The sequence below is a fragment of the Genypterus blacodes genome, unplaced genomic scaffold (genome assembly GCF_046128005.1).
Source record: "Genypterus blacodes isolate CSIRO-AG114 ecotype Tasmania unplaced genomic scaffold, CSIRO-AGI_Gbla_v1 ptg000031l_1, whole genome shotgun sequence".
Lineage (NCBI taxonomy): Eukaryota > Metazoa > Chordata > Actinopteri > Ophidiiformes > Ophidiidae > Genypterus > Genypterus blacodes.
The window spans coordinates 514,304-529,560 of NW_027466844.1; the positions used below are offsets into that span (position 1 = coordinate 514,304).

General features: G+C 47.1%; 1 protein-coding gene across 2 annotated transcripts in view; it reads right to left on the reverse strand.

The window, feature by feature from the left end:
* Positions 1-1,548: 1,548 nt before the first annotated feature.
* The window catches only part of utrn (utrophin), a 47,594-nt gene continuing 33,885 nt past the window's right edge, over positions 1,549-15,257 (reverse strand). Inside the window, exons 15-23 of one of the 2 annotated variants that reach the window (XM_076145852.1) lie at positions 14,582-14,620; positions 14,043-14,108; positions 13,104-13,169; positions 8,806-8,967; positions 7,773-8,010; positions 5,060-5,135; positions 4,732-4,815; positions 3,887-3,912; positions 1,549-2,874 (exon numbers count right to left, since the gene is read on the reverse strand). In XM_076145852.1, the coding sequence (XP_076001967.1) occupies positions 2,866-2,874; positions 3,887-3,912; positions 4,732-4,815; positions 5,060-5,135; positions 7,773-8,010; positions 8,806-8,967; positions 13,104-13,169; positions 14,043-14,108; positions 14,582-14,620 (766 nt within the window). In that variant the 3' untranslated portion in view covers positions 1,549-2,865. The remainder of the gene's footprint in view (positions 2,875-3,886; positions 3,913-4,731; positions 4,816-5,059; positions 5,136-7,772; positions 8,011-8,805; positions 8,968-13,103; positions 13,170-14,042; positions 14,109-14,581; positions 14,621-15,257) is intronic. The other variant, XM_076145853.1, reaches the window with a different exon arrangement.

The following is a 15,257-nucleotide window of genomic DNA, read 5'->3' on the forward strand; positions in this document are numbered from 1 at the left end:
GAACTTTCAGAACTTAGTTGCCGGTACAAACAAAGTGAATGCTGGGTAGAAATGGGAGAGGCGGACGAATCAATGCATGTGAGGCAAATGGAACGATGTGAGGCAAGGCCAGTCCGGTCTATAAGGGAGTCAGAGTATGTAAAGTATCCCCAGATTCAGTTAAGGCGGAATGTTGCATTCAAGCGTATCATGGACAGGCTGGACCACAGCGTGATAAAGATTTCTATTAAGAGAACTGTCATCCAGCAGGGAAAAGTGATCTGCTGTAATTACTTTAAGACTTGCACGTGTCACAAGCATCATTTCTGAAAAGGATGTGAGACGTCGGCTTCACCCACTTTTACTTCCTTCATCACTGAGCCGGAGGGGAAAGTGGAGGGGAAAAAAACAGAATTGTGAAGCCGTGATGTATTTAATAACATCTTGCAAAGGACCCGAAGGAAGAAATGATGCAAATGACTAAATAAATAAAAGGACAAAGGGAAAGGAGTAAAGGGAGGAGCGGTTAAAACGAAAACTAATTGAGTTTGGTGCCGCTTGATAACAGCAGAGCAGACAATTTCCTGCAGAATCATAATTTAATCTGACGGGTCACTAAAACATGCAGATTCTACCCCATTAAATTACTTGTATGGTCACATCTCATTTATGACCATCAACATGTGACAACACAGGCGAGCAGCAACCAAAGTAAATCTCCATAATTGAACATAACACAATCTGTTAAGTTGCTATAATTAATGTGTGCAGCCACAAGTGAGTAATGTTGCCTAAATGAAAAAGTGAAAAAAATTGGGTTTGAAGGGCTTCCGTAGCGAAGCAGAGGAGGCCAATTATCGTTCATCATCCATTCTGGGTTCTCGGCTGGTGCGCAGCGTGCTCACAGCAAACATGTTATAATGATTCCAGCCCTGGCTGAGTGATCAATTTCGGTGATACATTATAATGATACGGTCTAGGTTGATGATGCGGAAGAGTTCGCGAGTAATGGAGCCCCATTTCTTCACGGCACGCACAGCGGCAGAAAAAAAAAAAATATATAAAATATATGAGCCAGGCATGAATTTTTGATTATAGTGACATTTGATAGCAAATAGTGTTTAATTATTTATTTATGCCGCTATCTAATATCACAGTTCTACCCTGTGAATGAACCGCAGTTGCTTGTCAAACACACTGTACATAGTCTTCGTCTTGTTAAGATTTAGAGACGGTTAGCTGCAGCACCACTATGCATACAGAGTGTGACAGGTCATTTAAGGCACACTCTGTTCTGATTGGCCAGCTGCATCAGGCCTGAGCAGGCAATGCGTTGTTTTTGCTACGCAACCAATCAACAATCACACAGCCACAACTCCTTGTGACGCCATCCACACCATCATCATCCTCATCATAATGTGTTTTGGTTCTCCACTTTCTTTATTTTGATCTATTGGTCTTTGTGGCTGTTTTGGGACTTGTTCCACTTGTACACAAATCAGCACATACAGAGCCCGAATCCATTAAATAGTCAATTTTATTAATAAAAAAAAAATGTGAGGATGCATACTTGTTATAAAAATTTTATTTAGAATATAACAATGTCGCCTTATTACATGTAGTGTGGTCATTCTATTTTACATACCTCAGGAGAAACGACACAGTTCTGCCATGGTACGGTTCATTATGATTGTAGTCATGACAGCTATCATCAAAACAACATGAGTCCACAGTCAGAGGAGGTTATAGTAGTGTTGTTCAATGTCACAAGTTTTACAGGATATCATATAGCACAACAACACAACGCAGTGAGGGACCAGTGCTGGAGGGCCAGTGGAAAAAACCGACAACAGATAGACTAACACTCGTCAAACCAGGCGGCTCGCTTCAGCAGGCCACAGACCCAATGTCATACAGTAATTCTGTTCTTCTTACTTGGTATCTCCTCATTGCAGTGTACATCAATACAGTAAGCAAAGAGCTTCAATGCTAAATCAGGTTGTCCGTGTTCTGCATACGACCGCAACTGTTCAGTTTTGACGCGAGTTTACGAACCACGAAAACAAAAACCGTGTCTATGGATCTGAGGTAGCAAGGCAATCATGGCTTTCCTCTGATTTTTCAAACATATATCTTTTAAAAAAAGCTATTCTACATTATGACTGTGGGCCTGAAACCCCAATTCAGAACAACTTTAGATCCAAATCTATATTTTCCAAAACTTCTCTTTATACACACAACCCAAGTTGAACTCATTATCTCTGTCTTCCAACACATGGAATGACAAACTGTATAGGCACAGAAGGGGTTTAAGTTTGCGTTAACTAATTGTAGTCGCGACGCAAAGTCTGCCGGCGTGTCGATGCGTTAAAGGGGAACGGGACGTCGAGCATGCTACCAGATTCTTGGAACAAAAAAAAACAGCTGCTCCCCACGAAGAGACGGTCGACTGAAACCGACCGTGTGCTGCGAAAACAAAATCTGTGGCCATTTTCACTGACAAATCATAGCAACTGGGGGGGGGGGGGGGGTGGGAGAAGCAGAAGGTTGCAGTGGAATGACAAAGTGTAACAGCTTGATTCCCAGTGAAGACAGGAACAAAAACGCAAATCCCAAGCCACCCTCCGAAGAAACAAAAAGCCTGTTTATTACTCGACAAAAAACCCCTGCGCAACTCCAAACAAGTCACGGACAAACGCTGAACCGAGATCGGGCGCGATTCAGTTCCTAAAATATACAGTTTGCATAGTACAAGACGACAAGAGGGTGGTAAAAGTGGTAAAGTTGTCCGGTCCTGTGCGTCTTTGGGATTTAGGGTGGGGGGGGTGTGGGGGGCGGGGCTTGTTCCCATCTGCTTGGACGCGGCGTCCTCTGTGCTGTCGGTCCTCACATCACCTGAGCGAGAGCGAGAGACACAAACAGGACATCATCGCACTGTAGAGGAGCGGGAGGTGTTAAGGGAAATGGAGAAGGGAAAATGTGGAAAAATTGAGAGGGAAGAGTGGCTCAAATCTATTCCCATGCGTGTTTAAAGTGCTTGCGGTATGATTTCACGCTAAAATGTGGAAAAAGGCACTGGGAGTGACTTAAACCGTAAAGGTCAGGGAGGAGGAAAAGCTAAATTCTGTAGGAGAAATCTGCAGCTTCTGTGGCAAATAAACAGCGAGGGTGTTAACCGGAGCGCCCGGCATTTTCCAGAGAGAGAGTGGAGGGGAAAATGCAACGGACAGATGGAGCGCTGTAAACAATTACAGTGGAAGATGCCGGCGACAACCGGACCCCTGTCCCAGAATGCACTTTGGTCTGAGATTGAGGAATGAGAGGCGGTGTTAATGGTGCTCCCTGGAGATCCATTAGGTGCCTCTCTCTCTCTCTCTCCCTGTGTGTGTGTGTATGTGTGTGTGTGTGTGTGAGTGTGTGTGTGTGTGTGTGTGTGTGTGCAGGGAACTGGACGGAGAGGTCTAACAACTCCAACGAGAGAAACTGCAATTACCTCCAAAATGCTTCACCGCTCCAACTTCTCCCACCTTTACAGAAAATACTCGATGGGATTACGATGATCCTCAAGAAGAAGGAAAGGACTATACGAAAACCTTTCAACTAGCTTTCTCTCTCCCTCATGTTTCTCTCCCCAATTCTCTAGGCTTTTAGCAGCCTCCCCTGTGCATCTGGGGAGGCCGGACCTGCAACCCTCAACGCACTTTTGGATCTTTCCACTACTTCACATAAGAGCAGGACTTTAGAGACGGAAAGGCGTTTTCGCTGTGCTTTTTCTTGTATATAATGATATATGTGTGTGGGCATTCCTTGATAGTGTCCACTGGATCAATGATTTAAAGACTTGTAATGACCTGCTGTGAGTGTGTGAGTTGTGATTTACTGTAGAGTCTTGTGCGAGTGCTCTTACCTGTGGTCTTGAAGAGAGGCTGGAGGCTAAGAGAGGGAGAAACAGACAACACAGCGCTTTAACACCTCCACTCCACACTTCATTGCACTTTTATAAGTCTAAAACGATCACCCGGTGGGCCTCTCCCACCTCGCCCTACACACACACACTTTCCGAGCTGTTCGTGCCTCGGAGCGACGCAGTAATCCAATGCTAATAGCCCGCCAGCGTCTGCCAGATTAGAATAGATTTTTAACTAAAACCCTCACAGGAGCTTTCCGACTCTTAAAATTCAAACTCAATTTAAAAGTCGGTGAGGTTCAACTTACCGCTAAGACAATCAGACGCTCTACCTGATTAACATCGCCAGGGGTAGATATGCAGTCAAATCGACGCCATCAAATTCAAATAATGATAAAAGAGAGAATGCTGCAGGCCGGCGAGGCCCTGATGGAAATGTGCGTTTGAGCGAAGCACTTGAGCGACACAACAAAGTCACCATGCAAAGCGGTTTCACCTTTCATAAAAGAAGGAATAGCTCGTATACTGTAACTCCATTGCAATAAATGTCAGGACCCAGCACAGGGACGCATAACGGCTTCAGAATTCATGGCTACGGGAATGAATTCGCACACACACACACAAACACACACACATAGAGAGAAGGTGAGTGACAGTACAAGGCGAAGAGAGGAAATGAAAGGTTGTGAGTCGGTGAAAGAGGAAGGGACTAACCAAGAGAAATCAAATAACAAAATTACTGGTTGAATAATGTTTAATAGCAGGACGGGTCGGTGAGAGGACGTCGGGACTACAGCGGTGACGGGCGACCTTGTTATGTGAGCGACGGCGAGGAGGGAACTTACGACTGCATGCAGGGAAGGTGTTGTTAATCTGCTCCATTACATCTGCCAGGTCAGAGCTGCTGTTGTGGGAATCCAGCAGCTCATCTGAACACACGTCACAAGCACAAACACACACACAGACCCACACACACACTCAGGTTCATTTTCTGTTTTATCAGACATAGTTTCAAAGTCAAAGTTAAGCTCATTGTAAAGACGTGAACGGCTCTAAAATAAGCAACTTGGTATTGAAGGATGAGAAAGGAGAGATTGACTGTGTGTGTGTGTGTGTGTGTGTGTGTGTGGAAAAGCTCCGTGAGAGTTTGTGAATGCAGATCCTATGCCTCACCTGAGTTTTCAGTAAGGGGCCCTCGTTCTTGCACACCGGGGGAGGAGACGCCATTTATCCTCGGGTCCACCTCGGGCTGAGAGCGGGAAAGAGGGACAGAATGACAGCGAGACGAGCGGGGAGAAGAGAAGAGATACAGATCCATCATTTCATCATGATTATGCCGCGCTGCAAACAGAACCACCACAGGTTCGGCGTGGCTCTTCAGAAATCAGCCCCACCGCAACTTCATCGAGCTATCATTCACACTGAAAACACCTTGAGATTGGCTCATTAATATTCCCGTCATGCTCTTACCGAACGTTCAAAGCCTCGACATCCAGCCAAAGCGTCTTACAAATATTCCCCCGTCTGCAAACATCCCCCGGAGTAAGTATTTGCTGCCTTTAAAGATACAATATAAAACGTTCTGTTTCTACTCCTGGCTGGCTCTCCGCTCAGGTTTCTGTCCCGACACGCGACGCCGATTTCATCCCACCTGAGGCTGATATGGCTTCATCGCCGGGACGACCACGAGTGACGAAGCAGATGGCAGGAAAAAAAAGCATTAAAAACCAACGCAACGCAAATGTTATCTTCTGCTTCTTAATACTTTCTTGTGTTTGTGTTATGACGTCCCTGTTCTGTAGCCCCGGGCCCTCAGCTTGATAGCAACACTTGAGTCTCACAGCTTGTAGTAAACAGTGCGAGCGCCATGACGACCTGAGTGTCCCGGGCTGATTTCAGGCAAACGGGGGGGGGTTTAGGGATGCAAACACACAAATAATCACAGATTTGGTTGTACAATGTAACAAAACAATATGAGTCCAATTTTGAGTTTCTACAATGAAATTCTAAGTTTTAAAAGGTGACAGGTCGAAACATTAGTGACTCAATAACAATGCAGTACCTTAATTGATCAATTAAGACACGTCAATTGTGTCAGTTAAGTCCCGCAATCACGTGTTCTGTTGCTCTGACGCGCAGACGTACACACACACACACACACACACACACACACACAGGTGCCGCCCGGTGACATTTAGCGATATCACATTTTCCCCTTCAGCTTCAGACTGCAAGGAACCAAATCAATGTCCAATCCCTGCCGTCACACATCACTCCTCCTCCCCTCCTTCACCCGCTGGTGCTCCCGGTGCTAGTAAAGGCTAACGTGTTGGAAACAATGTCTGGAGGCGTTTCTAAAAATAGCAAAGGTCGAGGTTTGATTCAGCCTTCAGCTGTGTGAGTTTAATGCGTGGCATCAAGCTGCTTGGATTTATTATTGTGCAGCTTGGCAGTAACGCTGGTTGACAGAGAGTCATGCTGACATATCATCAGGACTCCAACGACTGAAATGTCAAGACAACAACATTTATTTAGTGTGTGTTGAGTGTGTATATACCCATGTGGTTTCAGTGTATGCGGATGACTGCATTCTTTCTCTCACAATCTGGTAACTGAATCAATTCATGTGTGTGAGTTTCGTTGGTGCAGAAAAAGTTTTACAAACAGTTCCAACCGACGCTCGGCGAACAGAAATGCCATCGTGTATTCGTTTGACAGATGGTGAGCGATGGCAACGCTGCCATATGCTGCGATCAATCACGATAGCCGTGCTGTGTATCTGGCGACGGGGAAATTGAGGAAATCTGATATTTGGCAGAGGCTGGGCGCAAAAAAAAAAGGAAAAAAAAGCTGTCAAAATGTAAATCTTCATCCATTAAAAATGTGCAGAGTCACGTTAGCAATCCTCCTCGGGCGATGTTGTAAATTATTAGTGCGCTCGCAGCTTCCAGAGCCACCGCAGAGCCAATACCTGCCCCTGTGTTTGCTCTGTGTGATTGCTAAGGACGGCTCTCTGTTTGGCTGCAGGGTTGAGCTTTTTTTCTCACTTGGCACAAACAATCCAACCTCGGCAATTACACCGGCATAAACAAATCTGGATGTTATTGATGAGGGGGAATGGAGACAGATGCTGGACCGCTGAATGGAATGGTAATGGCGTGATTAGGGTTTAATGTGAACGTGAGATGAGCAGGTTGGCTTCTTGGAAGATGCAGCCAGCGAAAGATAAAAGAAGCTCGACTGCTTTGCTTATTGAAACGTTAGTATGTGAGTGTGGTTAATGGTGATCAAGTACAAATCAGGAAAGACTGATTTGAGCCTTTTTTCATTTCGTTTCAGCTCTTACTACCTCTGCCAAGGAAGATAACCGCGTTGGTTGATCCATCTCGGCCAGAACTGTAAGTCATAGAATCCAAATAGTTTTTCCCGTTCGCATCCCTTCGCCATGCCACCTGGTGTGTGTGTGTGTTTGTGTGTGTGTGTGCGAGTCCGCTCAATGAACCGAAGAGAATAGGTTTCAATTCATGAGACGACATGAAGATGACATCACAGTTGTGTGAAAGCTCAGAGGAAGTTCATCTGGGGAAAGACATTCAGTCCATTTACACAGAGGCAGACAAGCTGCTTTTAGTGATTTGGTCTGAAGTAATTAAACAACCACTAAACACTCGTAGACAGATCAATCATTTTAGATTGCGGGGCTTTATGCAGCATCTGCCAGCCTCATATTGCTGTACACAGTATGTCTGTGTTTGCTTCAACTTGGGACTGCCGGTATGCTTTGTGTTTGGAAAGAAGCGCTGCGACGTAGAGCTTAGATAGTTTGACAGCCTCTCCGTCTTAAACCCCGACTTTGAGCTTCTTCCCTCGTGTTCTGTTGCGTCACCTGGTGCAGTAGCTGTCGCAGGCGGTGGAGCTGCGACTCCAGTTGTTTGTTGTGTTCCTCCAGGATGTGCATGCGGGCCTCCAGCCGGCCTTTGTGCTGACGCAGCAGCTTGGCCTCGGCCAAAAGGTCGGCCTCGTTCGGGTGGGGAGACGAGCCCTCCGACTCCCAGGGGCTCCCGGCGGGGCCGCCGCGCTGACCATGCTGCTCCTTCAGCTGCTCATACTCCCTCTGCAGGGTCCTGGGGGGGGCAGAGAAGTATAAACACACTTATACACTTATACACAATATTAAACAAGTAGTTTCTGCTTCTGCCAAGTTTTCCTCTGGCGTTTAAGATGTATTTTTTCCTCAGCGGCTTCAGGGAGGTTTTCTGATCACTGGGACTTGATATATTCTCAGTCTCTTTTGTTAACGACTTTGTAAGCGCCGTACAAGAAATAAGAGCACCTAGAGAGAAAAGAGTCTGAAAAGCTCCTGCCTGCCTCCACACAGTGTCGTGTCACAGAGGAAATACCTGCACCTTCTGCTTCCTCAGTGAAATCCTATTTCAAGCAGAAAGAAAAGCATTAAAGACTTCCTGCCAGATCTGTCACCTCGCTCTCTTCTTACCGGCTATGTCTGGAACCAGAAGCCTTTATGTGTGCTGCCTCTGTGTGTGTGTGTGTGTGTGTGCGTGTGTGTGTCTGTGTGTAATCAGTGGTAAATCACTTCCAGTAGAGCCATTGGCTACAACAATGTGTCGCGCAGTGACTTAGGCCGTAAGCCATCTCCATTTACTAATGAGAGGGTACGGGAAGAGTGTGCGAGTGTGTGTGTTTATGTGCTGCGTGTCAAGAATATGACAGCAGGAACAAGTATGCGACAGACAGCGCCAGAAATATGTTAATAAACAATATGAACACCTTGGCTTCCTGTGAGATACAATAAACAATGGCAGCGGTGCCAATAGCGCCGCCGACTTCTATCAATTAACAGCCCCGCTTAATTGTCTCGTTCCCTTGACGACCGTTGCGTAACGCTCGCCCTCTCTTACCTCTGTTCCTCCTCGAGGCGAGCGATGATTCGCTCCAGCTCCCCTCGCTCCTCCCGCTCCACGGCCTGGAGGATCTGTGCAGGACTCTGGGGCTGACTGCAGGGGGAGCTCTCTCCTCCCAGGGTCTGACAGTACTGCAGGATGAGGGCGTGCTCGTCGTCCCTGTGGACAAGAGTGCAGGATTGACCAAACGAACTTTGTTGTGGAGTTTAATTACCTCAGGTGTAGACGTGACAGTGACGAGGGGGGAAACAAAACACGGCCTCCTCTTCCCGTTTTCACACATGTGCCCACCTGGCCGACACATCCTCAATGACTTAAAGGAGCATTTGCCCAAGTAACCTCCAGAACAGGAAGTCAATGGAAATGGACTTGAAACTATTATTTTGTCCATTCACTACAAGCCCAAGTGAGAAATAAACGACAGCTTCAAAGACCTAATCGATAGGAGGATAGTAGAAGTCGACACGTGTGAAGTTGGAACTCATCGCCGGCCATCTACACTACCCACAATCCCCGGCTGAGCCCAGATCTGTGGCCTTCAAACTGGAATAAAAGCGGGCGAAGAGATGAGAGACTTATGTGGGGAAGGATGAGGAGGGAGGAACGGTGTGGTTGTGCATCTGTACGTTTTCAAACACTTTCCCTTTTCCGCTTTTGTGTCATTTCCACGGCAACCCTGCCAGCTTCAAACAGAGTGACTTGGGCTCGTCATGGCTCCGGTCTCTCCAAAGGTTTCTACCGAGCTCCAGCTGCCGTTATATTACGTGACGTCAGTAGCTGGTAGGTTAAGGTCTCATTACTTTTCGGCACCTTTAAGAATTGCATAACAGGTGGCAAATGGACGGAAAATGGATTTCGTACATTTTGACGGCGAGAGTCTCCGCGACACATTAACATGCACTTAGACCTCAGAGTGTTTGTCTTCACTGCAATAAAAAGCCACAGGGAGATTAAGCACAGAGAGATTTATTATGCTGGTCGTACTGCGATTAACAATTAGCCAATGCCCTTTTTGAATCCATTTAAGGTCTTTGATTATGACAGCAATCAGTTTTTAAAAGTAGCAGAGCAGAATCAACGTTTTGAAGTGCTTGTAAACATACTGAATGATTATTTTTGGCTGAAAGTGCTGCTGTATTTCTCTTTCTTTTTGACAAGCACGTGGGGGGGGGGGGGAGGCTTTCTTTCTGGGTATAAACGCGGACAATGGTGGCCGTGGTGTCTGCCGGGGCCATCGGGCGGGAGTGCTGCACAGACAGTGACCAATTAGTGAGGCTGTCTGGCAAAAGAGGGCGGCATCAAGGCGGTAATAGCCGGCGGGGTAGAGCCCGGAGGACAGCAGGAAATGTATCATTAACCACAGAAATGGGAAGTGGCGAGGACGGAGCTGGCTCACCAATCTCCCGCTCTGCAATATTGTGAAAGGACGGAGTCGCATTGATATGGGCCGCCGGCTCGGACAGTGTGGCGGCAGGAGAATGAAGAAGCACTTATATAGGCAAGAAAAAGGAACAGGTGTGTGTGATGATGGAGGAAAGAGCATTAGTGCGGAGGAGGTGGCGAGGAAGAAGAGTATCAAATGTGAGGAGCGGTGATGAACGGCGAGGCCATTAGGATTGGTGGTGAATGGTGGATTGTGGTCGAGCCTCGGCGAAGGGTGAGAGGAGGACACGGGCTTTCACAGGCTTTGCTCGTCAGTGATTGTCTCCGGGCCCCGACGCCTGGCTGAAGTATCACAAAGCCGCTCCGCTCGGGCTGAATGCCGCTGCCACCCGCCAACGCCGGCTCAGATAAAAGACCCGGAGATAAAGGCGGACGGAGAGAGAGAGAGAGAGGGAGAGAGAGAGAGAGAGAGAGAGGGAGAGGGAGATGGCGGAGAGTGTGAACAAATGTGAGGCGAGGAATCAAAAGCGAGGATACGAGGGAGGTGGTGGAGGCTGAACATACTTGACGGACTGATCGCGATTAAGTTTCCTCAGATTCTTACTTTGAGTGGCGTATTACTGTGCCACTTCTTGCAATGTTTGAAAAAATCATTTTTAAAATTTCCCTGGTTGAAACTACCTCAAAATTCGTCAAATATTGGGTTTTTTATCTTTTTGAGTAACCCGGCAAACAAACAACCTCATGCGAAATCCTCCACTGAGGCCATGATGACAGGATGATGATGACAGGATGATGAGAGAGGCAGGTGAGGGAAAAGGGAAAAGCCTCGAAAGGGAGCGATGACTCGGCGACTTCCTAATTAAGGATTCCGCATCGGCTTTAAAGGATCGTCGGACAAAACTGACGACGGCTCCCGACGCGCAGAACGCATTATCTCCACGCCGCACGCACACAAATTGCTGATATCGCCGCAGTGACTGACACCGACTCCAAATCAGGCGTTCGCAGGCTCCAAGCGATCAGACGAATAAAAGCCGAAACCCAAACACGCGTGGAATTTTGCAAAGGCAGTCACCCGTGGCGCCCCATGCATGTTGACCACAGCGCACAAGATCCTCACTTTTAACACGGGATTTGAACGCCACGTTTCAGTCGGCGCTCTCATATTTGACTCACAAACACAGAGACGAGTGAATAAGCAAAGAGCTCGTCTGCCAACAAACTGTATTTTAAACTCACTTCAGTGGAATAAAAGGAAGAAGTGCCAATATTCAGCAAAAGACTTGATCCTCTTAGTCACAATCATAAAGGGGGAAACATTTGTAAACAAACTAATGACTCCCAGCATCCATTAGAGCGAAAGCAGACGGTACTAAACACGGGATGATGCCGCGTTTTCACACTTCGGGTTATCGTTTAACGCCGAGCCTTTGAGTGCTTTAGAGAGCTTTTAAACGTGTCACAGTAAGGTAATTACTTTATAAACAACATGGATTGAAGCGTAACTGGAATATAGTAGGGTTGAGACTTTTCTGCCGTTTTTATTTGGCGGTTTTAGTTTTGTGGTAAAGTAGACGAACTTTGAGGTAAAAACAGAGTTGTTACATGATTCTAGGACTGATGGGACAACATGGGAGGACAGAGAGGACACAACCATGATTGGAATCCAAATATAGCCCAAATGGGTGTTTTTTCCCTTATTATGCTTCATGACACCATCATCTTCCTCTCCTCTCACTTTCATCCCCCCACACACACACACACTCCCTCTGTCAGAGCTGTTTTCCAGTCTGCAGAGATAATGGCTCTTTTTTTAAATACGCTCAGGACAAAAGAGATAATGCGCTTGTTCCGGGGCCTTTTGTCCGTCGCGGCGGCCAGGCGCTGCTTTTAAGGAGTCTGGAAATAAATAAATAGTTTCTGAAATGAAACCCTTCCCACAATGCCTTTCCCTCTGGTGATATTGTTGGGAGGAATGGAAGCTTTCATGTATCCTGCGGGGAGATCTTTTGCTCTCGTCCACCTTCTAGCTGGGGAAAGGTAACTTTGATGTTGTGCGCTCTTTGAAACAGCTGGAAACTTCCTCCTACGCCTCCTTGTCTGCACGGATTTGTTTCCCCCCCATTGCCACGCCGCTGCTACACGTAAACGATGAACTCTGGTCGGAGGAATCTTGACGATCTACTTGTCTGAAAGAACGAAAAAACCAATTGAATTGAAGAACACTGTGACAAGTGTGTGTGTTTCTCTCTCTCTGTGTGTGTGTGCGTGTCTAAGTGTGTATGTGTGTGTGTGTGTGTTTGTATGTGTGTGTGTGTATGTGTGTGTGTTTTCACATATCCGTCCCTGACCCTCAGAAGAGCTCATTCCCTCGATTAAGATCTCGATTGGGAAAAGGAACCAACATACCCTTCAACTAGAATGACACACACACACACACACATAAACACAGACACACACACACACAGAGGTTCTTTGGTGTTTCTTCTCATCAGCCCCTCTTTGTGATTTCCTCCTTTCCCAGTTTGTTATGGCCTCTTTCAGTCTGATTAAAGATAAGGGCTCATTATGTCGGACGATGAGCCGCGCCGCTCTTCCTCCTCATTGTCGGCACTCTCATACATTTCATTTCAATCAAACCCGCCGTCCTTTACTCATCCTTTGCTCTCCACCACCCAGATCTATTTTTAGACTGAGATGAGCAGCCTTTGTGTAATTCTGCTGGCTGATTACGCTGAACCTGAGGCACCCAGAGGCACCCAGAGGCACCCAGAGGCACCCAGAGGCACCCAGAGACCACTGTAATAATTGGATAACATTCTCAAAGCATATTATCAAAATCAAAATGTCGTCGCCGGTGGGTAACAGATTTCTGTTGGCGATTCCTTGGTGCACAGTTAGGGACTTACATGCTTCCTGTGGCTGAGCTGCTGTCTGTGGGCAGAGAGCCGTTGGAGCGTTCCATCTGGGCCAACCTGAGGAAGACACCATCATCAGCATCATCATCATCATCAGTGAGTGAAAGCAATGAGACTCACAAGTAAACAGTGCGGGTGTGCATGCCTGAGAGTGTGTAAACCACAGCCACGTTGGAACTAGGCGCTGTGAATGTGTGCGCGTGTGCATGCGGGGATGAGTGTGTGTGTGTGTGAAGCAATTAGTTTGGCTTTCCACATCAAAGCCTAGACTTTAAAGAACTCGGAAACAGCGAGGCGGCGGGTTCGGCCTGCGGATTAAGAGCACGATCCGCGTCATCCTTAAGGATGAACTGAGCCTGTGACACGAGACGCGACAGAGTCTAGCGTGTAGAATTGCGTGTGTCCATCAGTCACGTGTCTGATAACATGCTGCGGGCAGAAAGGGTGACCTCGGGTTAATGGCGTGTGACATGAGGACGCTACATCAGGGAGATCCGTCATGATTAAAGCTTTGGGTGGAAGGACGCGCTTCCATTCTGTTTTTACACAAGTAACCTTTGACTGTTAGGGGAGTCTGAAGCGGGAACTTGAGGAGTCGTTCAGGGGGCAAGAAGAGGGATTAGTGCCAGTGTGAGGCTTGTGGATCTTGACTATACAGACTCATCTTCAGATACAGAACAGATGACATGTTTACAACCTCAGTGTCGGAGAAGCTTTGAGTGTGTTGATGATCTAGTTTAGGCGATCTGCAAAGTTTTCTATGTTAGTTCCTTCATTTTGCGGTGCAATTAAAATCAATTTGAACAGACTTGAAATTTACATGGGCTTCTCCATCAAAGTGAGTACTGTGTGTGTGAGTGTGTGTGTGTGTGTGCTTGGTAGCGTGTGCGAAGGCAAGATGGCAGTTGGGTGAAAAATGCGTTTGCGTACCTGCTGGCATACTGCTCTATCCTGGAATGGGTGTCATCATGAGAGAGCTGAGGTGACTGGGACAGCCTGGAAATGGATGAGGTAATGGAGATGAATGAGATCTGGCAGACACACACACACACTCACAAAACACTCAGAGCAGACATACGCAACAGACATGCACACACACGCTTGTACACATACACCGTGACGAACAGATCGGATGATCCTAGAAGAAGGAAGAGAGGAGCGGGATGATCTACGCAGCGGCTGGATGGTGTTTGACAGCTGCTGCTATGGGGGTTTGAGAGATGAAAGGCGATGCCTGACAATTAGGAGGAAGGTGGTGGCGAGTGGGTGAGTTCTGGTTGGCATGTTCAGCCGGCGGATCAGGCGGACAGGCGGGCAGGCAACATGCAGCATGCCTTTGTCAGGAGTGAGGGTGTGAGGGGGTGAGTGAGTGACAGGGGAGGGGGAGAGAGAGAGAGAGAAGGGGGATTTCTCCAAGGCATTCCGGTCTGAAGAGGAGGGAGGCTGTTGGTGGAGGTGTAGATACTCACTCGTACTGCTCCGGACACATGCTGATGAGGGTGACGGGACTGTAAAGAGAATCGGAGGGAGGGAGGGAAGGAAGGGAAGGAGGGAAGGAGGGGAGTAAAGATACCACAAATCATGTCACGGTCAAATCCATTCAGTGGGTCGAACCAAAACATAGCAGGAGGAGGAACAAGTGGGTAGGGGAGGGGCAGGTGGAGGGTCCATGTACCTTCTGTTCGTTAAATTTCTAAATCTGAAAATGGACAACAGTGACTTGAATTCCTCTTTTCTTACAATCTTGCTTTAGTAATTCCAAAATAACGGAAAGGGAAGGAAAAATGCTTGCATCTCAACCTTCACAGCAGTTGATGAAGGGTGACTTAATCCTGTTTGAGGGAGATAATGGGATCACCCGTGAGGACGAGGACGGGATCACCGCCCTGAAATGTAAATAAAGTCAATGTCTTTCTTCTTTTCCGGGTTTTGTTTCAGAATATTAAATCCAATATAGGGAACGGTACACGCCAATACAACAGTGGAGCAGCGGAACTCCACAGAGAGCGAAGGCGTGATCATGATTATTACATAAATATGCAAATGGACCTGAGCCAGTGGAGCTTGTAGATTATATATCTTGGCACATATCCCGACTGACACCCAGGTTTGATTGAAATCCACATTTTCATGCAAGCGGGTGGA